The sequence below is a fragment of the Adelges cooleyi genome, unplaced genomic scaffold (assembly GCF_023614345.1).
Source record: "Adelges cooleyi isolate 19-005CV unplaced genomic scaffold, UGA_ACOO_1.1 ACOO_flye_CR_arks_rails_tigmint_CR_PRNA_23, whole genome shotgun sequence".
NCBI classification, from domain to species: domain Eukaryota; kingdom Metazoa; phylum Arthropoda; class Insecta; order Hemiptera; family Adelgidae; genus Adelges; species Adelges cooleyi.
Genome location: NW_026095893.1, coordinates 7,453,554 through 7,476,787, shown reverse-complemented (window position 1 = coordinate 7,476,787; position 23,234 = coordinate 7,453,554). Strand labels below are relative to the sequence as shown.

General features: G+C 29.1%; 4 protein-coding genes across 8 annotated transcripts in view; 2 read left to right on the top strand and 2 right to left on the bottom strand.

The window, feature by feature from the left end:
* The window catches only part of LOC126835335 (prestin-like), a 29,917-nt gene extending 23,475 nt beyond the window's left edge, over positions 1 to 6,442 (bottom strand). Inside the window, exons 1-2 of one of the 3 annotated variants that reach the window (XM_050567829.1) lie at positions 6,263 to 6,442; positions 5,845 to 5,918 (exon numbers count right to left, since the gene is read on the bottom strand). In XM_050567829.1, coding sequence (XP_050423786.1) covers positions 5,845 to 5,864 — 20 coding nt within the window. In that variant the 5' untranslated portion in view covers positions 5,865 to 5,918; positions 6,263 to 6,442. Of the gene's footprint in view, positions 1 to 5,844; positions 5,919 to 5,982; positions 6,046 to 6,262 lie in introns of those variants that run through there. The other 2 variants (XM_050567830.1, XM_050567831.1) reach the window with 2 other exon arrangements.
* A 218-nt stretch (positions 6,443 to 6,660) lies between these two features.
* LOC126835154 (SCL-interrupting locus protein homolog) lies at positions 6,661 to 11,334 on the top strand. Of its 3 annotated transcripts, none has more exons than XM_050567464.1 (8): positions 6,661 to 6,927; positions 7,014 to 7,780; positions 7,906 to 8,025; positions 8,582 to 8,645; positions 8,733 to 8,830; positions 8,915 to 9,027; positions 9,967 to 10,095; positions 11,036 to 11,334. In XM_050567464.1, exons 1-8 carry the CDS (start codon positions 6,862 to 6,864, stop codon positions 11,152 to 11,154), a joined length of 1,476 nt encoding a protein of 491 aa, XP_050423421.1. In that variant the 5' UTR covers positions 6,661 to 6,861; the 3' UTR covers positions 11,155 to 11,334. The 3 variants fall into 3 exon arrangements, with proteins under 3 accessions (XP_050423421.1, XP_050423420.1, XP_050423422.1); XM_050567463.1 differs by having other exon boundaries at positions 6,663 to 6,927; positions 11,033 to 11,332; XM_050567465.1 differs by lacking the exon at positions 6,661 to 6,927 and having other exon boundaries at positions 7,045 to 7,166; positions 7,264 to 7,780; positions 11,033 to 11,334.
* Positions 9,072 to 13,187, bottom strand: LOC126835156 (iron-sulfur cluster assembly 1 homolog, mitochondrial). Its single transcript, XM_050567468.1, has 5 exons — positions 12,968 to 13,187; positions 12,171 to 12,224; positions 11,997 to 12,102; positions 11,443 to 11,605; positions 9,072 to 9,260 (listed from the first exon to the last, which is right to left on the bottom strand). The coding sequence occupies exons 1-4, from the start codon at positions 13,043 to 13,045 to the stop codon at positions 11,457 to 11,459; spliced, it is 387 nt and encodes a 128-aa protein (XP_050423425.1). The 5' UTR covers positions 13,046 to 13,187; the 3' UTR covers positions 9,072 to 9,260; positions 11,443 to 11,456.
* A 2,711-nt stretch (positions 13,188 to 15,898) lies between these two features.
* Positions 15,899 to 22,478, top strand: LOC126835155 (mediator of RNA polymerase II transcription subunit 26). The gene is made up of 4 exons (XM_050567467.1): positions 15,899 to 15,961; positions 20,787 to 20,861; positions 20,929 to 21,156; positions 21,220 to 22,478. Exons 1-4 carry the CDS (start codon positions 15,899 to 15,901, stop codon positions 21,862 to 21,864), a joined length of 1,011 nt encoding a protein of 336 aa, XP_050423424.1. The 3' UTR covers positions 21,865 to 22,478.
* Positions 22,479 to 23,234: the final 756 nt, after the last annotated feature.

The following is a 23,234-nucleotide window of genomic DNA, read 5'->3' as shown; positions in this document are numbered from 1 at the left end:
TTGTTGCTTTAAAAAAATATTCAAATTTTGTACTGTCCTACAAATTACAACTTGATAATAGAACGGCCTGACAAAATTTCTAGTAAAATTATTATTATAAATACAAATTTTAAATATTATTATACAGTTTTAATAGTCTACTCTACTGCATAAAACATTTGAAAAATAATTAATAACTTGAGATTAAGAAAATAAATATTTGCAGCGTTTATAATAAAAAAATATATTTTATTATTGTTTTCTAAAAAAATAATAAAAATCATTATATTTGTAATACGTATAGGTGTGTCAAAACTGATAATGTACTGCTATTTTATAAAATTTGTTATTGCTTATTAATTGTCTTATAAGGCCTTTAACAATAATTATATTATTTTTTATCAAAACAAAGCTATGCAGATTGCGTTTCACTCGTTCGATGATTTAAGAGCAAACCCTCTTATTATAAAATCGAAACCTTGACATTTTAAAAGAAATGTCATAACTTATTTTCAATATATTTATTATTTTGTTTCATATGTACTGTAAAAAAAATACATATTTAGAACAGTCATAACTCATTTCCAGGAAATATAATTCTAAGTAGTCAGTAAGTCTAATTTGGACACGGCCACGGTCACGGTGTTCATTTATTTTATTCACAGCTTAACAGCAGATAGCATAATATTGTGCAATATATATACAGTGTAATGTAAAGTTCTACTGAGCTTCAAATGAGACATTCAGGATACTTTATGGGTACAATAAATGGTATTTATTTTTTTTTTTTATTTTAAAATTATTTAAAATGGAACTCGTATCTCATTAAAAAATTGTCTTACGAAAAAAATAATGTCAAATTTGAAATCGGGAGAAAAAATCTTGTTGAATTGATATATAACCCGATTTTTTTGTATCGGGACACATTTGCATCCATTAAGTGGCCGACATCTGACCGAAACCAACATAATATGGTAAGGGACACATCATTATCAGTTAGAATTATATACTCAATTCAGAGTCGTTAGAATTATTTTATATTAAATTATGTGTCGCATGTCATATGTTGGTTTTGGTCAGATGCCGGCCACTCGGTATATTTATTGTACACATAGAGCATCCTAAATGTCTTATTTAAAGCTCGGTAGAACTTTACATTACACCCTGTGTTTAATATTGTGTTATAGCAGCTAAACTCTATGCGTAAACGCAGTAACGCCTACAATACATATACACTTTTTTTTAATTACTGACTGAGCGGTATAATTAATTATTGCACTTATAAAGCAGCAGTAGTATGTTAACATCAATTTTTTGTTTTTATATAGTTAATATCTAACTAAATTCGAATTTATGTGCAAATTTTGTGTTGACAATATTACACGTTATTATCGTTTGATTAAAAGACACATACTTGCCTTTTTTTTAAAAAAAATATAAAAGACAAGTTTAAACTGCTTTCATGCAGATTGCAGAGCCTAAGATCAATGGGGAAAAATTTAATTTATTTGTTGACATCTTGATATTTTACATACTTTAAAGCATAGTCTTTCGGTCATTCGGGAGACATTCAGCATACTTCAAAAACTTGCAATTCCAGAGGTTGTTCTTAATTGAAATATTACTTTGATCTCCGAATTCCGTAAATTATAGTAGAAAATAACCAAACCTCAAAAAGTTAAATATTATTTTGTTTTTATTAGTATTTTCAGAATAAAAGAATTTTCCAATGATTTTTATGAGGCATTTATTAATTCGGGTTTCTCTTATATCACAATTCAATTTGACAGAAATATTATTTTTAGATTTATCAACCAAACAATTTTTTCCTTAGAAATTTTACGTGTTAAGGAAATTAATTTGTAGCAGTTTTGGGTTTATAATTGAAAAATTTATTAGATAGTGTCTGTTTAGTCCTATGGACAAAGTTCCCCCAATTTTTTAAAACTGAGTAATTTGTATTTTTTTTAGTTATAATTTAGGTTACCCATTTTTGTGAGCTATACCTCAATACTATAGCCACCATTTTTGTTAGGAGAACACTAGATAGTACAGATTAGTTGCACTTAAATTCCCTAAACTTTTAGTATATTGAGTATATTATAATTGAGTATACTTTTTCACTCACACACAACCTAGAAAATTACAACGGTCAAAAAAACTGAATCTAATGAACACCAGTGATATGTCCAAAGAGCATAAATAATTGTTTAACTACAAATACCCGTAAAATTCTATGTCCTTGGTGGATTTTTTTTTAAGAGCTCAAGAGTTAAATTCTATACCTCAAAAATGATATTAAGTGGACTATGGACATAGCCAAGGTGAATCCACCTTGGACATAGCACTTGGTGAGCTTCGAGGTATCGATATGAGATATCAGTAGATTGGGAAAGTTGTATAGAAGGGAACGAGCAAATAAACATATAGATTAGTTGAATACTTTCTTAGTTACAAGTAAAAGAGTACAACATTTTTGAGGTCTCGAGATACTTGTTTTATCAAATATTTTATATATATGATAACCGCGCGGCGCCAGGTGTTGTTGCTGACGGAGAGGAATCAGATCGGATCGGGTCGGGGGAACGCCCACCATTACAACAAGACGTCGTTACTGACTGAGGTATATAGACAAACGACAATGCGTTGTGTCTTTGTTAGATTCGACGCCTTGCCAGTGATTTTTATGTGTTGGGTATTTTTTGTTATTTATCTGGTATTGTTGTAGTCTTCTTATGCATTTGCAATGATTATTTTACTACCAGTAGAACATTTTATATTCACATATACTCATATATCTCTGAAGTACTCAAAAATGTAATTAAAAACATTAGCACGCTAAATGCACAAGTTGTCACTCATAAAGATAATATTATAAAACTAAATTAAAAAAATAAAATGTTTTCATTTTCGCAATTCTATATTCTGTAATAATAAGTGAATACTCTGTGTCATTTCTACTTCTATGTACAAAAAAAACTACTGATGTCCCAACAATAACACTTCGTTAATTCAGTGTGAATGGTCGCTAAGTTAAAATAAAAATAAGTGTTTCAACATAAGCTTTAAAATATGTGATATAGTATAAAAACTAAGTAAATACTATAACGCAATGTATGTATTATACATCGTTGTCAACAAATACAAATTACAAATCTGTCTACATTTAAAAAAACAGTCATGAAAATTTTGTTTACATATTGATAACCACAAAAATTATTTTTTCAACTTTTAGCGGGAAATTATATGTTATTAACGTTTATCACTTGATTGATAATTAGTCTGTAGTCGGAACAAATAATAAATATAACAATAAAGTTTACTTGGCAGGAAGTCGAGGTTTTTTTTCCTACTTCCGACCTAGTAAATATAGCACTTGTTATAATAGGAATATAGTTGGAAAACTATAGCAGGAAAACAAACTTCGACTTCCGGCTAAGTTAACTGAATTTAAAGGTTTTCACGTATTACATTATGGTATTTACTTTTCCTATATTATATCACGTATTTTAAGGCTTATGTTGAAATACTTTTTTTTTTTACTTGGCAACCATTTACACTTGAGTTAACGAAGTGTTTTTGTTGGGATATGTTTTAACAGGAAAGAGGAATCTATTTTGATAACTAATTTTTTCCACTTCTACAACGCGTACAGGCTTTATTTTTTATAAAGTTATGTTTCTATTTTGAACAGAAAGTTACTACAAATAATCCCATTTCAGTTTTTAAAAAACATTTGGATTCTTCAAAACATTTACAATAACATTAAGAACGAAAATAAAAAATGAACTTCGATCGATACATCAAACAAGAATTGAAAAATGTATATCTACGTTTTTAACGTTCCTTTTTCCCACCGATCGTGTTTAGATAGATGCTTTAGATTTGGCATTTTTGAGCTTATAGACCCTGGCTACCGACCTAACGCTACCAAAAAAGATGGTTCCAGGTGCAGGTGGCCATTTAAATAATATTCCATACAATTTTTTAACTAATTTGAAATTTTTTTTTTTTAAAGATATTTTAAGTTTAAAATACGTAAATTATTGGATGTTTTTCTCAATTTGAAGAGGTTCAATAAAATCTTTCAGGTACGATTTGTAATCTATAGAGTTACTACATTAAGATATCGGTTTAGTGATTGAGAAGCTATCAACACAAAAAAACATATCGTGTTAAATACAATACTTTCTCAGCTATGTATCGAAGAAGATAAATGTCAATGTAGGTGTCACTAAAAAAATAGAGAGAAATTTTAAAAGGGTGTTCAAACATCAAGTGGGACATAGAGGACTCAAAAGATCCCAATTAGGGTTTTATTCTACTTCGCTCTAATGTTACAAAACTTTACCCAGAACCAATTAGTTTGTTATGAGTATAGCATAACTTCGTGTGACGGAAACAAATATTTTTGGTACGTACTAAGCAAAGACCGCGATCATCTTGCCCTATGCTAAATTGAACCGAATTGGGTCAGTAAAAATTATCGGAGGACCGATACGTCCTTTTTTACGAAGTATTTATTTTTCTACTCAGACCATCGCGATTTTTTTAAGGTTCCTCTTTTGGTCTAGGACGGGCAAGACTTATTTACTGTTAATTTTTTTTTCTGGTCGAAATGATAAAGAAGCTATATAAAAATTATTTCAGTCACTAGGCTACCAATAAATACGTGTATACGTTACTTAAGGTATTGTCCAAGACTCCATTCCATATAATATCACCCTCCATATCTTAGTTTTGAACTTGCGACTTACAACTGCTTGTGCTTATATCGATTTTCTCTGATAACTTTTTACAATTCAATAAGCGCTTTGCATGTATAGAAAAAATTGAATTTCTTACGGTATAACATTAAAGCATGTATATTTTTTTGGATTTAACAAGGTACAAAAATATACCGTTGACGTAGCAAGGAACAACGAACGTGTTGGTAACCAATAGCAGTATATAAAAACCTATTTTTGACGATGGCGTAAAAATGTGTCTGAACTTGATGACACAAATTGTTTTGTGTATCCAGCCCAAAAACATATCTATGTTAATAATTTAGCGGGGAAATCCACAGCAAATAACTTAATAATTTGATAATGAACTATTTACACTAACATTAAAAACAAATAATGAAGCTCCGTTAAAAAACACAGTTTTTAATTTTACATTAAACATTTTTACACAACTATTAATTGTTCAAAATATTTTTTGTATGGTGGCAAATTGGGGACGGCTTGGAACAACTTTAAAATCCATCTAATTCAGCAACCAAAATAAATTATACCCACGCGGATTTTGTCAATATTATAGAAATCCCCGCATATTACGTATAAGCGTTTTCGAATTTCATAAAATTAAAAAACTCAATTTGTCAACTCTCAAGTGTGCAAAAATTATGATCACAAAATATTTCCGTCCTACATTATCAGCAAAAATACGATATATTTAAAACGTATGTTAACGGTCGGACAAATAGAAAACATTTTTAATCGATAACTGTCAATTCTTATATTTGTAAATGCTTAGTGTTAATGACCCTTGGACAAGGTAAGCATCGAGTTCTACTGAAAACTCGCAATTAGTCTAAACGTATAGACACGAAAAGTTATTAGATATAAGTATTAGTACTGCTGTATAATTTAGTCATTATAATAAGAAATAAGCTAACGGCACGGCGGTTGAACTGAATTTTAAATATAAATCGTTTTTACTCGGTACGAACCACAGGCCAAGTTGGAGGGATGTAAGTTTCAAAAATATACACGGCTGAGTCCATAATTAAATATTATAACACGTTTTTATGGTGCATATTGTTTGATTGAATCTAAGACTATGGATAAGAAATAATTTTGTTTTTTAAATTGGACTTACCCTTTTCGATCCACGTCCATTTTAATAGGATTAACAATTATTACTGTAGTTGGTAACACTAAAGATTTTTCATCCTGGAAGTGAAACAAAATTAAATAGGTACATTAATTAATTTTTTTTAATTTTAGCACAACGCACTGTCAGCTAATTTGGAAAAAAAATCGTCAACTCGTATGTCGATAAGTTTAATGGTCAAATGAAACACGTTACTAGTATTTTTACATAACAAGGAAGTAGACATTGTTTGACCTTACATGCGATATGCACGACATTGAAAATAGTGAATGTGGAATTATCAATTATCATTTTTAGAGTCGTGAAGAATACTGTAAGCCGTTTCAATACATTTCGCCATTATAAAACACACAATGTTAAGACAAAATATAATTTCAAAAAATGTTGTAAAACAAATACTTACTTACTTTAGATTAAGAAACAAAAATTTAAACCGAACCATATCACACTGTTAACACGCATTAAAATAGTTTAAAACATAATTACATTTTTGAACCATTATAACAATTTCAGGTAATTACATTTAATTAAAAAAACGAGCAAATAGCTGCAGAACAGCAACTTAGTCAACCGCTAAATAGCAGTTGACCATTATTTTTACGAAATAGTGATACTAGATTATCAATATGATTTGTTATCGTTTAAGAGATAAATATTTTCCAAAGATGTTTGAATTATTTATATATAACTAAGATATTGTAAAAGCGGTGGAAAATATTGATAACCACAAAAATTATTCTTTCAACTTTTAGCGGGAAATAATATGTTATTAACGTTTATCACTTGATTGATAATTAGACTGAAGTCGGAACAAATAATAAATAAAAGACTTTTGATCATAAAACATAAATCATAATTTGTGCCCTATCATACGTATTAAAGTGTTATTATAAAAATATATTAAAATTAATAACCAAAATTACTCAAAAAAAAAACCAGGTGGTACAATTTATTGTTCTAATTGTTTAATAATATTAAAGTATATACTGAAAATAAGATTCGATGTATTTAAACGGTCGTTATGATGAACTTGAACCACGTCCTGTTCCCAAACCAACACAGTTTCAAGTAATTTTCATTTAAGTTATAACGAACATTATGATATTGTGTATAAGACAAATCGCATTATTTGAATATTCTAAATAATTTTTCAGGAAATAATAGCGAAACCTGAGGTTCCAGAATTATCATTGGTTTTTGATTCCGATAATAACTCAAAAGGCTCGCATAAAAGTCCATCGACAATCACCAGTCGAAAAACCCAAGAAACGTATAATGAATGGAAATGTCGTCAGAATCGTTCACCGGTGCGTAGAGAAAATCATTATTATGAGCCCCGTGAAAAGCCTTATTCTTCTACGTCATCTTACGATTATGATCATTACACTTACAATCGTTTCTCAGATAACCAAAGGTCTTCCTATAAATCTGAAAGTGAATGCCACAAATGTTCTTGTCAAAACACTCCAACGGTAAAAGATATATACTCTATGATGCAGATGCAAAATGATCAGATGAAATTCTTATTGGAAACTATACAAAAATTGTTAGTAACTGTTTTGGCTAATCAACAAACTTCACATAAATGTTGCTGCTCTGAACGAGAAAATTGTAAAAAAGATATTAGTATTTATAAAGATAACTTTATGCCTAACAAAAATTTAAATCAAAGTGAAACCTCTTCAAATAAATATAATGAAATTCAAGTTCAAGAGAAACCACATGTTTTTAAAACAAATGATAATAATCTGAAACCTAACATAACAGAAAATGGTTCAAAACAATATACTAGTAAATCTAGTAATAAAGCTAGTAAACAAGATGAAAATACTAAAAACCCTAAAGACCTTAAAAGTGATGACCCGCATCTTAAAAAAGACTCGAAAAAAGAAAAAATAGAAAAGGCATATTCTATTCATAGGTATTAAATAATATTTATAATAAATTATGTATAATAATAATTTTAACACTACAGACATGTTATTTAGTTTCTTTTTTTATTATTTTTGAGATTTTAGCTTATATTTATTTTGTTTTATTAATAAGTGATGAATCATTCGAGTTAAATGAAAATGATGTTCAAGTAGTTGAAGCACCAATATCACCAGAACAATCAATTCATATTGAAATGAAATCGTCATCGTCTGATGATGATTGTAGCAATAGGTAATGTATTTTTTTATTTATTGTTGTTCAATAAAACTATAATTTTATACAGGATAATCAATTTAATGTAAGACTTATTTCTCAAAAAAACTAATTGTAGTTATTTAGTTTGTTTTTTTTTAGATATTTTTGTTTATGTTATTTTACAATATTATTAAATTATTAAATATTTCTAGCTTTTATTAACTTCTAAAACTTAAATGGTAACGTGTATATTTCGTTAATTTTAGAAAATAATGCGCCTAGATCAAAATAATACTACTCGCCCGTCCCTTCCATCTTAAATTTTAAACTCTATTAATATTAGTTATTCCAAACTGGTTATTACCCAGTCAACATTTTAAGAAAACTATTCTTAATTTAAATATATTCGTAAATTAAATATATATACCATTTAAGTTTTAAAAGTTTATAGAGCTCTGGAACAAACAAAGAACAGAAAGGTAAAAATTTGAATATTGTGAATTAACCTAAATTAACGTATCTCCAAAAATAAAAACTACAAAATTTTATTATTTTAAGAGAAATAATCCCTGTATTTACATTAATTTTTTAGTGAAAATGAAGATGAAAACGAGAAAAAGATTGAAGTTGGATGGACAATGTACAATAACATTCTTGTTAGTAGAAATAACATTATTTACCCTTTTGAAAAAAGTTTTAACATATACATGGCAAACATTGTTTGCATGGTTCAATGTTTTTAGGGACAAGTGAACGACCTGCTGAAAGATAAAAATGAACCGAAGTCAGATGCCGTCAAACCAGTAGAACATGTCCAACCTCCTATAATAACTAAACCAATGTAAAAGTTTGTTAACCTTTAATGGCTTCATTTCATTGTCAACAAACATTTAAATAGATTCAATTATTTTCTTTATCACTTTAGGAATTTTGAATCGTACAAACATTTTATGTTGCCCAAAAATGGTGAAATTGACTCCAGTTTACAAATGCAAGCATTAGCAATGCAATACTTATCACCCGAACAAGCTGTGAAATGTATGTATAAACAATATCTTACTTTTTGACATTAACTCAAATAATATTCAACAAACAACAATTTTTTTATTAATAAAAGTGATAATATATACAACTTAAATCAATGTTCTTCTCATAAGAGTTTACTTGTTTCACATATTATGTATATTTATTACTTATTAAGCACTGACTAACGCTTTTCTATTTATTCTGTGGTCAAACATAATTGGTTCTATGTGTATTCATCCTCGAACCTACAAAATTAATTAAAATAAAAACTCATTAAAAATAAATTTTTTTTATTCATTCTTATTCAAAAGAATAAGAATATATTGCATTTCATACAAATTGTGTAAAAACTTACAACATTACCTATTGATCATTAAACTATTTAAACTCTAATCACATATTTTACTCTTTCTAAAGAAGAAAAATCAACATTAATTGTTGATCAATAGATATGGAAAATCTTGATAATGTATACAATTTTAAAAGTTTTTCAAAATTTGAAAGGTTCTATAGGACATCCACAATACCTAGTATCTAAATTTGGTTACTATATATATATTTATCAAGCAAAGCTTTAGCTGATCTGAATTTTGATGTGATTTTTGTCTTATTAATTAAGAAATATTTATTGTGATCTATGAAGAATTGTATACGTCATGTATAGTCAATGCTGTGGCCTGGCATAGGTGACACTACAGCCTAGTATAAGCAATTCAGTAGCCTGAAATTGTACATTTTATTTTGTTTAAAAAAAATAAGGCTATTTCACTATATTTAACGCAAACTATTTAAATATCAAAATAAAAATAGGGCTCAAAAATTATACCTACCCTAACGCCTATGAATTAAATACCCCGTGTATAAATACCCATTAATACAAAAATATTGTGTATTACTATCTTTTACTATTGTCAAATGTTAAGTAATCATTATTATTTTATTTTTTTTTAGTTGATATAAATCAGCATTTAGTACCTGCAACACAACCAAATTTGAAGTCTGCCAATAACTTTTCTTTTGCAACATTACAATACATGGAAAGATATCAGTTAATCAACCCACAGAACAATTACACGCCAGGTAATAGAAATTCCATTAAGCATGATATTTCAACCAACTAAACAATCTTTAATTTTATGTAATTTGTATGATATTTTTGTAACAGTAGTAACAATTTAGGTAGATATAGTTAAGAAGAAGTCATACCACCTATTCATTAAGGAGTTCGGTATAGGCATTTTTTTGCAAAATTCTAATTTAATGTTTAAACTGCGATGTGTAATTATTAGTTAAGTAATTAGGACTCCTTTTCATTAGTTGATTTATTTTTCGGGCAATCACAGCATCCTTAACAGCGATTTAGAAAAAAAATTAATCTAAACATAGCTACATAGAATGCGTTTTACTCGATCCATAGTGGTTTTAGAGCAAAAACACCTATTTTAAAATCGAAAATAACAACATTTCAAAACAAAGTCATATCATATTTTGAAAATAATAACGTGAATAAAAGTAAGTTGCTTTAAAAAAGTATAAAAAATGTGATTTAAAATTTTTTTTTTTTGTTAAAATAGGTTTATCAAAAAACCTAATTTTACCTAAAAACATCACGGAGCGAGTAAAATGTATTTTGCTTAGGTATGTTTTAATGATGAAAAATTGGGTGTATAATGTCCTCTTAAGAAAATAAGTAATACTGTGTAGAAAACAGAATGTTTATTTCTTTTTCGTTTAACTTCCAAGCAGTCGTGCTTTTGAAAACCTTATTAATGGTCGCGCCACGGTATTTACACCGCTTCCTAACATGAGAGAACTTTTTTTTTGCCTATTGTGTTTATAATCTATCAATTAGAGAATAGAGAATTCACACCAGTATGACTTCACACATTTAAAAGCAGTGCTTTATTTTTCAATGAAGCCGGTGGTAACACCGCTGGTGCGACTGCTAGGTGGATAAAACTTATGAAAATAGCTAATGCTGTAAGTGAAAAAAATCTCAACTTGTATTGTTTTTTAGAAGTGATCCATAAGTTATCTTCGGGATCTTCAAACAAAAAAAAAAAATCTTCACGGAAGAACAAAGCTCAGTCAAAAATACTTAATGTTACAGAGCTTAAACAACAACCAAAATTATTATAAAAACAATTTTGATGCGTTTTCATAAATTAAATTTTTTTATAGATATATATATATACTTAAATGTTAAACCTACATATTATGTTACAATTTAATATTTAATGGCTCATATTTTATTAATTATAAGATCCACATTGTTATCACTATTGAATAACTAATACCTATCATATAATTACTTTATATTTAAACATAATATTTTTTATTCATATTTATATAAACATTTTTTATTAATAATAAATTATAACTAAAATTTTGAATTAAGAAAAAACCTGGTTATATGAGTTGACTTACTGAGTATTCAGTATTCAGATGTTAAAACTTTCACCACAACCACATATTCCTTTGATGTTGGGATTGTAAAAGATAAACTCTGATGATAATTTTGATTCGACATAATCCATTTCTGTACCGAGCAGTGTTAACTGAGCTTTTCTATCTATGAACACTCTGATTCCTAGAACAAAAGAATATTTCAAACAGTTTTATTTATTTAACTTTGAAGTAAAAAAATTGCTGCCCAATGTATTGGTTTTGGACTTTATGAACGAATAAAACAAAATATATAAATTATCCATCATTGGTGATGACTTGTTACAAAACCTTTAAAAGCTATTTTGTACTTAATTACTTCAAGTTACTGCGATAAAAATTATAAAAAAAAATACAGCAGGAGACACCGTTTTGACAATCATGCATAGAAAGTTTGTATATGAAGTTATTACTATTATGATTATCAGATATACACTGTATATGACTCTTTAGAATTAACACTAGTATTTTTCTAAGTATATTTTAATGTTGGGTATGGTAACTATCATATTATATTACTAGTTATAATAAAGTACCATCTTGAACAACTTCTTCATCTAATTTATGTTTTTCACTTGCGTAGTCAAGAGTATAACTAAGGCCATTGCAACCACGTTGTTTCACACCAATTTTAAGACCAATCTAGAAAACAAATTTCAATACATCTAATTATTTTATTGATTGCGACACATAAATGAAAAAATCCTTACATATTCCGTTTTCCCTGAAAGAATTTTTTTCAGTTGTCCAATGGCCGAAGGAGTCTACAATAGTCAAAAAAACATTTCAATATTAACCCATACCATTTACATCATATATTGGTTCCTAACTATTATGTTCATCTTAAATTTTATTAATTTTAATAAAAAATGTTGATACATATTTCACCTTCCAAATAAGCAGAGCTATACTCTATCTAAGTCAAGTTTATTCACTTGACTGGTAAAAACTGTTTGTATTCATGAATCCCCTCACATTAATGTCATCGACTATGAGTACTGATATCAAACGTGGGTAAACTTAACTTGAATAGAGTAGAGGTAGGCAACATTTTTTTTGCAATGTAACCGGAATCGAACCAAATACCTTTAGTACCAAATTCAACAGCTCATACCACTCGCATCAGAGTTAGAAAAATTTGTTTTTTTAGGTATGCATAAACCTAATAACACCCATAGGTTTAGGGCTAATACCAAATATTTACTGGGCCTAAACTAAAAGAATCTGCTCGTCTTTTTATGCCAACTCTGTTGCACATTATTAGATACAATTAAATAATTAATACCTTATAAGATTATCTATAATATTATTAATTTAAGCAAATTCGGCATTGATGAATTAAGAAAAATTCAAAAAACTAAGAATAAGCTTTTTATGTAGGAAAAGTTGTGAAATAGTTATTTATTTCTTAGTCAGTTTTAATGGGAAAAACAAAATACTATTAAATAGTTGATGGTTAACTAATATATACTTAAAGAGTTTGTTAAAATATAATTCCAATACAAACCAAGGTGAGTGCAGCTTTTGTCTGCCGTTTAGCTCCGATGACCGCTTTTATTGAGGCAGAAGCTATACGTCCGGCCATTGTAATTTCTTTAAATACTGAACATATTTCTAATAGTTATATACAATGCCAATGGCACAATCTTAAATTAAAAGCACCTAAGCCAAAATAAAATGAATTTTTTTTCATAGCATTGTACTGTTATGAAATAATAACATCCTAATCATTTTATTTTTATCATGTATGTTGTTATCAAATACTATCATGTGTTCATACATCTTATACCAACTTTACTACTATAACGTAATACCTACTATAGTTGTAGTATAATATTGTATATAGTGTCCGTGGACCGCCGTGAGGGCGCTACTCGTCTATGATTGCCACACTTCATGACGTACACGCATTCGAATTCTCAGTTAGGTAATAATGTATACGTATATTTAAATAATTTAATAATATGTATACAATTATGATAGCCATTAGCCATTATAGTCGTGACCGCACTACCGGAAGTTCCATCTATTTTATTATAAATTATAATATTAGTAAAAGGACATAGGCAGTGTTACCAATTAGTGATAATAAACAATCGACTTTAAATTAATACAAATTGTTGAAAAATGAAATAAGTAAATTATAAATGTAAAATACATTTTCTTCACAATTAATTTTCTAAAGCAATGTTTGTACATATTCAATACTCCTCTAATAATACGTTTTACTAGTTAGAGGCTTGCATGGTATTGAAATAAGAATTATTTAAAATCGTAAACTATTTTCAGCACTAAAATATGTATATACTAAACATTTATACGTTGTATTTTTTATTAGAAAACTCGATTAATATTTTTTCAGCTAGTAAACTAAAAAAAAGAAATTAAAATTCCTTTAGTTTCACGTAAAAATAATTTTAAACCAACGATTTAAAAGAACAGCGTTGAATGGAAGAATTTCTCTAGCGTTTTGCGCTGTAAAATTACAAGAAACAATAGTTTATTTTTTTATATACTTAAAATTATAAAAATGCATCCTATCCATTTTGTATAGCTTTATAAAATTTGTATATGTATATTATGAATAATGATAACATCATTATCTTTAAGGACCGTGATATTTGACACAAATCGATTATTATACTTGACTAAAATTTTCTACAACACAGGTAGGTACCTAAAATAATTTTAAAATCCTAATTGTGTTTTTAATGATAATTATCCAAACAGTAGCTATTTAACACCAACAATAATTGCATCATGTCATGAATGCATATTAACAAAATAGAATTGTAAGTTAAGAAACACGAAATCGTTTTACGATGATAACGTTTACTAAATATCCAGTATTTTATTTTCTTGAATAACGTCTCGTATTATTTAATATTAGATATTTTTGTTTGTGTAACCGCGATAAAACAAATATCTGTGACCTAGTTAGTTGATAGCGTTTCGCCTCTAACAATTATTCAGTTTTTGCGATCTGTAGTTTCCAATAAAATCACTAATCATATGTCTAAATTCAAAATTCTTAATAGTTAAAATTTCAATAAAAATCTAAAAGGCGGTTGACTAACTCGAAACCGCTGTTCCCATATTCTTTTAGATTTTAGTGCTCTTAGGAGTTGTGTAAACAGTACAACTATTTCACACAATACTTTGATGTTTTATCACTTTTGACGATTAAAAGAATTTTTTTGGTCAGCTTTGTTGATATAATTATTTTAATATTTCTATCCGAAATGGTACCTCAAGTTTTTAAAACCAATTGTTAAAAAATAAAGGTTGTCCGTTACCGTGGGTATGACACCTAGAAGCATAACATTAGTATATAATATTTGTATTATTTTTTGTTCATGCTCATACGTATATCTTAATATAGTTAAGTTTTTGGGCGCTAGGACGACGAAATCGTCGTTTTTGGATCTGTCATTAACGACATAGATATGGAAATTATCAAAAATCATTACCATAATGACCGGACGCCTTTAAGCCTACACTAAACCGAATATCGTGATCGTTAGCAAACTTTAGTTGTTACGACCTCATACTGTACTATAACTTTTAAGGTTGTTGTAATCGAAAGACGAACTATCGATGGTACGGACACACGAACTGTGTCGATATGAAATTCGCCAACGATCTGCCCCGTTATCTTATTTGACTTTCTGAGTAAGTAGGCATGAAAAACATACTAAACTGTAAGTAAAAGGGGATTAACGCGTGGAGCCGCCGATTAAAATGTAATGAAACATAATATCATTTAAACGCCATTGCAATAGAACTCGGCCACATTAAACGGTTTCCACTTTCCACGGCTGACACTTGGCTACAAAATACATAGAAGGCACGATTACATGACTTGTATATGTATATATAATATCAATATCATTATTATCAGGTGTTTTCGCAATTTATCGTCAAAACAACCGTAGAGTGTAGACCCAAGACCGTAGTGCGACTCGGCGAGGCGACAGTTTAGACACCAGACGGCTTTTGTTATCAAAATTCAACGGCCGTTGCCAACCTACAGATAAAATCGTTAATTGAAAAAACGTCCACAGACGGCAGAGGTTGCCTTCCATTCATTTTCGAAGGCCACGGCCGTTTCGCAGCGTCGACGTTGAGCGATCGGTAGCAAGGCGGGTCCGGGGTCGCTAGTAGACGAACGGCGGGGAGACCGTAGCGCAACGTTACGTCTGATGAGTGCGGCAACGTCGCAGTAGCCGATCGGCTGTGATCGTCGGACGTCGCCTGCGATCGGCCCGTGCCGTTCGCGTAGCCTGGTCGCTTTCGTGTGCCCAACGCCGCCAATCGCCGTTACTGCGGCTCGGGAGCCAGCGGCGGCCCTCAGTGCACGTCCGCCATCACTGTAAGTTGTGCTGTGCGTGCTGATGTGGGCCGACGTGCTCTCCGAACTGAGACCGAATAGGGCCTCATGCAGAAGACTTTTTTCGACATAAAACATAGGTTATTGAGCGCATTGGACGATGAATACAATGTAAGACACTATTATTTTTACAAAACTCCCGTAATATATATAATTTTCTAATTTTTTTTTTGTATGAAAATAACTTGGTCGAGTATATCCGATAATTTGTATTTTATTGTTAATTTATGAACAGTGGTTTATACGTGGTGGTGTTTTACTCGAAGGAAAACGTAACGGCAGCCTGGTTTTTTAATTTCGCCGTGCGTGTCCTGTAACCTTTTTAGTTTCTCCTGTCATTCCTCGACGTACCGTCCGTATGCGTTCAGACGAGCCGTCGACGTCGGCGTGGCGTTAGCGGCCGACGGACGCCCGTGCGGCCCGAGACATCCGCGAGGTTATGTGTGCCGCTGCGGTCGCGGTAACGGGCGCGCGCGCGCGGTGTCCGTGTGTAATGGCCGAAAATAGGTTCCACGCAACGTCGACGGCGGGCGTAGCGAGCACTGATGCACGTTATTCCATCTAACATGGCTTTACGTGCGACACTGCGCATGCGTAATGTCGATTATTGTAGTTTTTTTTTTTTTCCTTCTCGCCGTTTCTCTGTTCTCTACCGCCGCCCATGCGTTTTCCATGTCGTTTGCGATTACGCTTCGAGCGTACCGTGAAAATATTAACCTCCGACGACATCGCTGGTACTTCTGTTTTTCTTGCATTTCTTCCGTCGACTACCTGCAGGTGTCGTAGTCGCCTGCTGCTTAATGCGACCATTTGTCTTTTACGGCGGTTAATCGTTGAAATTCCATGAAACAATTATTTTGTCTCGTCTTCTTGATCGCGATTCCAGTTCTCCATAGAATGTGACAACGACAACGCTTTCCCTTGGCGTTCGCCTTTTATGTATAATATTGACGATATAATTAATCATTGCGTTCGATAGATGCGCTAGGTATTATCAGGAAAATACGATTAATAATCTTGATTCGCGACAGTATTAAAACCGCGCGTCCTCATAGCCACATGTGACATTCAAAAAAATATATTATCTACTAAATTTATTTTTCTTGAAAATGTACAGTATAAATGAACGAATGTTGAAATAGAAATTTATTTGTACAAAAAAACATTGACGAGGAACAATACTAATAAATAGTTTAAATCCGGATTTTCTGTGTGAAATTCATGCAGTTTTGATTTCAGTTTTATATCGTTAACATTCGTAATAAATATTTTTAATTTTGATTAAACAAATTGTGTTAGTATAGAATATTTTTTAGACTTTTGAATAGCTATAATAGTGTTTTAGCAGAAATTCTGATTTCATCCTTAGTATTCATTTCGTAAAGGAAAGCTAATGACACCCGCTGTTAAATATATAAAAACCAGGCTGTTGCACTAACTGTACTCTTTTATGTTTGGTCATGGTTTTGAATAATAAATCTTGAACAAACCCATATTCATTTACGTTTGTATGCTTAAAATAACTGTGATCTATAGTAGGTTTATTGTATTTTAATCTGGGATTGAAAACGTTACCAAGCCAATTTACACAATTGTAGGTAATATAATAGTCAGATAGCTTAAATAATTATGAACTTTTAATAAAAAAAAAGTAAAAAAGGTTTTAAAGTTAAGTTGTCCTTTACAGGAACAATATTTGATAAAAGTTCCAAAAACCATAACTTGATTTTTTTTTTACCTGGTCTAAACCAGTTAAGCTATCTGACTGTCATGCTTCCAATCATTTGAATCTACTTTTGTGGTAGTTATAACAAGGAGTTACATGATATATACTACTACAATCCCACTTGAGTCGCATTAAAACATTATTTACAGTATAAGAAAATAATTATTTTTCTTACACTAATTGTTTTTGAAATGTATATTTTGTATAATTGTTAGGATATATTGAAATACCTAAAATTAAATAGTATTGCCTAGTTTATGTCTACATACATAATTTGTATTATTTCTGTTTTTTGTATGTCAACAATTCATTGTGGTTAGGAAGAAACTATAAACCAAAAAAGTATTCCCTTTAGTTTTACAAAAAATAACATAACACTTAAAACTTCTTAACTGATTTGTGTCTTGTTTCTTGCATTTCCTACCTTAGTACAAGTTAAATTGACATTTTAAACAGTATAATGCATTAAATTATATTTAATTTGTTTATTAGTTACATCATTTCTAGTTAAATGTGTTTTCTATTTTTATTTAAATTATATTTTATATTAATATAATATGTATTATACTATTTATGTACTTTTTGTTTTAACAATTTTTACTTACAGTAATAATAATAAAATTATATTAATTGCCTACTTGTAATTTATGAGTACAACATGTTTTCCATTTATTTTCTGTTTCTTCTTTTAAATACTCATTACTATTGTTCAAAATGAAAAAGATAACTGTTAGGACTTAACATATCCTATACTTTTATGTGCGTACTGTATTTATAGTTTAAACATTCTTAATCTAGATCATTATAGGTCAAGGAAACTACAAATAATTAAACAAACAAAAATAACAAAACATCTAATATAATTTATTTTTTGTCGATCACACATTTTGAGATATTATGTCTATTTTTACAATTATTTATTTATGATTAAATATTAATCCAAGTATAACTTGGGGTGTTTTAATTTGTATACAAATTTTAAACAAGTTTTAAGGTTGTTATTTAATTTTTTCCATTCCAATATTTCCTATCCTTCATTGCCTGTTTTTGCTTAGTACATTCACAATTTAAAGAATTGTTTAAAGAAAAATAATGCACTTCTTAATAGGCTTACGTAGTAATGTTGCCTATTTAAATAACGTAGTTATAAAAAAAAAATTGAAATTCTTTAGATTCAATTTATAAAAAAATTATAATTTTATTAAAAAAAAAAATTGTATTAATTGTAAATAGGTAATCACCAAATCAAATTTTAACTTTAAACTTATAATTATTCTACTTAAGATGTTTATTTCAAACATCCAATATTACATTTTTTTCCATTTTGTTACTATTTTATAAAAAAATCATGTTAAATTTTAAAACAACGTCGAAACTAAATTTAAGGAAATTTCAAGTTGTTAAGAAAACAGCCTATATTGTTCAATGAAATTCTTAACATATGTGCTTACAATACTATGTGTACTCTGTAATTTTGAAGAAGTATGGCATTGTCTACCTACTATTTACTAAAATATGGTGATCTGCTATAATAATATAATACCTTTTGTTCAAATATCTTTAAAACAACAAAATGTGAAAAATATATAAATATCAATAAACAAAATTAATTAATGTTGACAAATTATTTTAGAAGGATTACATTTTTTATTAAAAAAGTTCTTGCAAACAATTACTTTTAAGGAATAAATAAAAAAATAAACCTACTATTTTATTTTAATATCTGGAATTTATACATTAATTTTTTTTTATAATTCAAAAGAGCTGTTGACATAAGAAAATAATCGCTTGTTGATATTAATTTTGGATAATAATAATTCTAAATGTTATACATGATGAAAGCAGTAGACGGTGGATTATGTTATAATTACTAGTAATTGTACTTCTATATATTATAATGTACTCTATTACTATTTACTTCTCCACTCATCTTGACATTGAAATATTTCCCAAAGGTCAATTTTGTATAAATAGTTTGAATTTTTCAAATAAAGGTAAATCTGTATTTTCCTTGGAAAAAATACAATAGGTTGAGTGTGTTTTTTTATGATTTTAAATATTATCTCCGAGAAAATAAGTTGTTTAAATTAATATATTTTATGATGTTAAGAGAAATGATTTATTTACAAATTTGGTGTTTTAACAATTTATTATCTGAAAAACTTTTCTGTTGAAATCTAGAATTTAAAAAAGTTATTTTTTTTACCGATAAATTATTATTATTCTTATTCATAAATAAAGTGTATTTAAGGTTTTAATTGGTCTTAGTTATAGCAAGGTCATTCTTTAAAAATATATGTATTCTATATTTTAAAATTAATCCAATAAAGCGGGAGGTGTGGCGCAGTGGACATCTCAGATGCCACATGGCACTTGAGGTTAATCTGTGTCCGTTGCTGCTTGATCCCGGATGGGTGACCACCCGGGATTTTTAGCAGCGACCTACACTATCAACCTCGGATGCATGGCTGAAATGCCATGCAACCCGGCGACCGAACTGGCATAAAGTTAGCCATAGCCACTCCCGGTCAATACGCTATATGCATTATTATTATAATCCAATAATATATGACAATGTATAGCTGTAGTATTAGATTATGGTTTTTTTTTTTGTTATACTTTTGATAGAACTACAACTCAACTAAGTATATAAGTTATCTAAAATCAAATTTATAAGAAAAATTAATTATTTCCCAGACATTCCAGTTTTTTAACATTAATGTTTTTTTTTAATACATATTTTAAATATTTGTCAATAATTAAACACATTTCCATTAAATAATAATATCTTAATACTAACTTTCTATGGACCTTTCCATTTGTCAACGTTCACACTTTAATTTTGATTATTATTTCTTGTACTTTTTTTGGCTTTTTATTTTGGTTGAATTTCTTATACATTCAACTTATTTTTATTTAAACATACAGTTTATGGGGATAAAAATCTTAAATTATATGTGTCTATTGAATTTAAAAACAGATTCCTTCTCGCTATTGCGTCGAGGCTTAAAATAAAATGTTCGTACTACAATGCATTAAATTTATTAATTAAATAATTTTTGTACTCTTGATTCTTAGTTTTTTTTTTAGCTTTAGACAAATAATGCCAATAGTAAACATTTTTTCTTGTAATGGTGTACTATAGTCCATAATTGCACCTAACCAGTCAATATAAAAGCAATATTAAAAAAAAAAATTTTTGTGATATAGGTTACCGACATGTCTACAGTGTTTGAAGTCATTTCAACCCTTGAACAACTTTCAGTTACCACCGAGGTGCTTGAGGTATATATCAATATATTGGTTGTTAATTTTTATTTTGTTATTATTATTGTGTAATTGTTGATTCTAGGCAACTCGGATTGGTAAAATGGTCAATGAATTGCGACGTAAAACTGTGGACAAACAATTGGCTAAACGTGCAAAAGAACTTGTACAACGATGGCGTAACTTGATGATAAATAAAGCGGAAGCCATACAACAGGCAAAGCTGCCGCCTTCCTCGCAATCCAATGGCATGCTTAATAATTGTTATAAAAGACCAATCACTTCGCCAGATCAATGTACAGCACCTCTAAAAGTATGAACTTGTTTTCTTGACTTGGAAAATTAAATTTTTTTGTTAAATACGTTTGTAATTTAGAAACCAAAACTAAATGGAATATCCACTCAGAGCTCAACCATCACGTCTCCACCTGTTAAAAAATCACCAGAACCTATAACTAGTCCAGTCAATGAGCTCGAACAGGACCCAGAACCCGCTCAAGATCCTCCAGTTCCCAAAAAGCGTGGTCGGAAAAAAGGAGGTAAGAATTCCTCAAAATTAGGAATCAAAACTTCTAACCCTGTAGATTTAGAGAGAATGGTAACCATTGGATCCAGTAAACTCAAAACCACTCAAGAAATAATTGCGTCATTGCGAAAAGATGACGAGAATTATCAGTTAGAGGAAAAACCACAGACGCCTGTGCAAGAGTTCCAAGACGAGCTGTCTACAACACAGGTTGACAAGGCTAGTCGACCAAATGTTGCGGATATTGATCGCCAAATACAGGAAATATATAACAGGTTACCTCCGCTGGATTTAGGCACTATAGACTGGAGTTCCCCAACCCCATCGCCGACACGATTGCCTCCATCACCCACTGATTTAATCGATGGAGCTCAAATCGAAGGCATTACTGGTAATTGGGAAAACGAAAATTTTAGAGAGTGGCATGAGGTCTTGACTAGGACAAATGATACTGGTGAACCGCTTGTCATACTACCATACGTGATAATTGACTGACAGGGATATTTTTTTCTACTAGACTTTGTGATAAAGACATTTCAAGTCTTAATATTGTATATAATAAAAAGTAACTTTTTAATTAAACTGTAAAAAGAAATATTTATAATATTTACATAGACATGTATCCAATTACTTAATGTGTCTTATGAAAAAAAAGTTCTTTATATTTAATTATGTGTCTTGTAATACTGTAAAAAAAAAACCTTTTGTTTATCCATGTATAATTTATTAAAACTAAACGTGAAAATATCCTTGATCAAAGTAATTAAATGCTTTATTTTCAAATAGAATATTCAATTTGATTCATTACATTGGCAAATTAAGCTAGTCAAAGACCAAGTTTAATTTATAATAAAATTAATGTTATGAATTGTCTTGTATTTTTTTTATATATACACACATATTAATAATAAATGTGTTTATGTGTCAGCAAACAGAAACATTTTGCATTAAAATTGCGTAGCATATCTGTGCCTTTATATTCATGTATTTTTTGTATTATTATATAATATAATATATAATCAAGTTCTCATCATAAAATATTACATGATGTGTGTTACCATGGTAATAATGTCCAATAACTGTTAAAAGAAAAACTAATATTTTGATCTAAATTAGGTACATTTTTAAACAAGTTGTTCACTTTTCATTATTATTTATTTACGTTCATATTTTGTTTTTTTTTTTTTTTTTTCAATCAAAGAACTTCCTAAATACCTTATTGTTTTAGATAAATTGTTAAATTATTGTAAATATGATTTTTTTTTCTTTTTGTTATTTTTGACCTATAGTTATTATTTTATTGACGTACATATTCATCAATAATTTTTTTTTTATCATAACACATTTACTTGGGTACATTTTCTATGTAATAGCTGTTAAGCGTACCACAAGTTACTCTTTTGATTCGTTTCACAGTATTGTGTACTTTGTTGACGTATAATAAAATACAATAATTGGTTCTTTTTTTATTAATTATAGTGTTTTGTTATTATTCCCTGATATCCGTTTGTATTGCATCTTATTATATTGACCAATACAATACATTTTTTTTGTCGTCAAATATTTTGACATAGATTTGTTATTATATAGTAATTGTTATGAATGTACATAACATTGGACTGATTCAAAAATAATATTTTTTTTCTACCTTTGATTTGTTTTTTTTTTTTAAAAAGAAGAAATATTTAAAATTTCCGCCTTCTAGGACAATTCTAAGTGGTTCCTATAGAGCCATATTTTTCCCCACTTGATAAAAACATAAAAAATAAATTTGTAATCAAATTGTCATAACTTCAAAACTTTTTTTTTTTAATATATATATATATATATATAGCCTTTATTATTATTATAAAATATTTGGCTCA

Excerpts from the sequence above, each read along its gene's own strand:
- LOC126835154 (XM_050567463.1), top strand. The coding sequence starts at position 6,862 with ATGTATTTAAACGGTCGTTATGATGAACTTGAACCACGTCCTGTTCCC. Across the intron at positions 7,781-7,905 it reads AAGGCATATTCTATTCATAG|TGATGAATCATTCGAGTTAA; the intron begins GTATTAAATAAT and ends TTTATTAATAAG. Across the intron at positions 8,026-8,581 it reads GATGATGATTGTAGCAATAG|TGAAAATGAAGATGAAAACG; the intron begins GTAATGTATTTT and ends TTAATTTTTTAG.
- LOC126835156 (XM_050567468.1), bottom strand. The coding sequence starts at position 13,045 with ATGGCCGGACGTATAGCTTCTGCCTCAATAAAAGCGGTCATCGGAGCT. Across the intron at positions 12,225-12,967 it reads CAAAAGCTGCACTCACCTTG|ACTCCTTCGGCCATTGGACA; the intron begins GTTTGTATTGGA and ends TGACTATTGTAG. Across the intron at positions 12,103-12,170 it reads TTTCAGGGAAAACGGAATAT|ATTGGTCTTAAAATTGGTGT; the intron begins GTAAGGATTTTT and ends TTTGTTTTCTAG.
- LOC126835155 (XM_050567467.1), top strand. The coding sequence starts at position 15,899 with ATGCAGAAGACTTTTTTCGACATAAAACATAGGTTATTGAGCGCATTG. Across the intron at positions 15,962-20,786 it reads CATTGGACGATGAATACAAT|GTTACCGACATGTCTACAGT; the intron begins GTAAGACACTAT and ends TTTGTGATATAG. Across the intron at positions 20,862-20,928 it reads TTACCACCGAGGTGCTTGAG|GCAACTCGGATTGGTAAAAT; the intron begins GTATATATCAAT and ends TGTTGATTCTAG.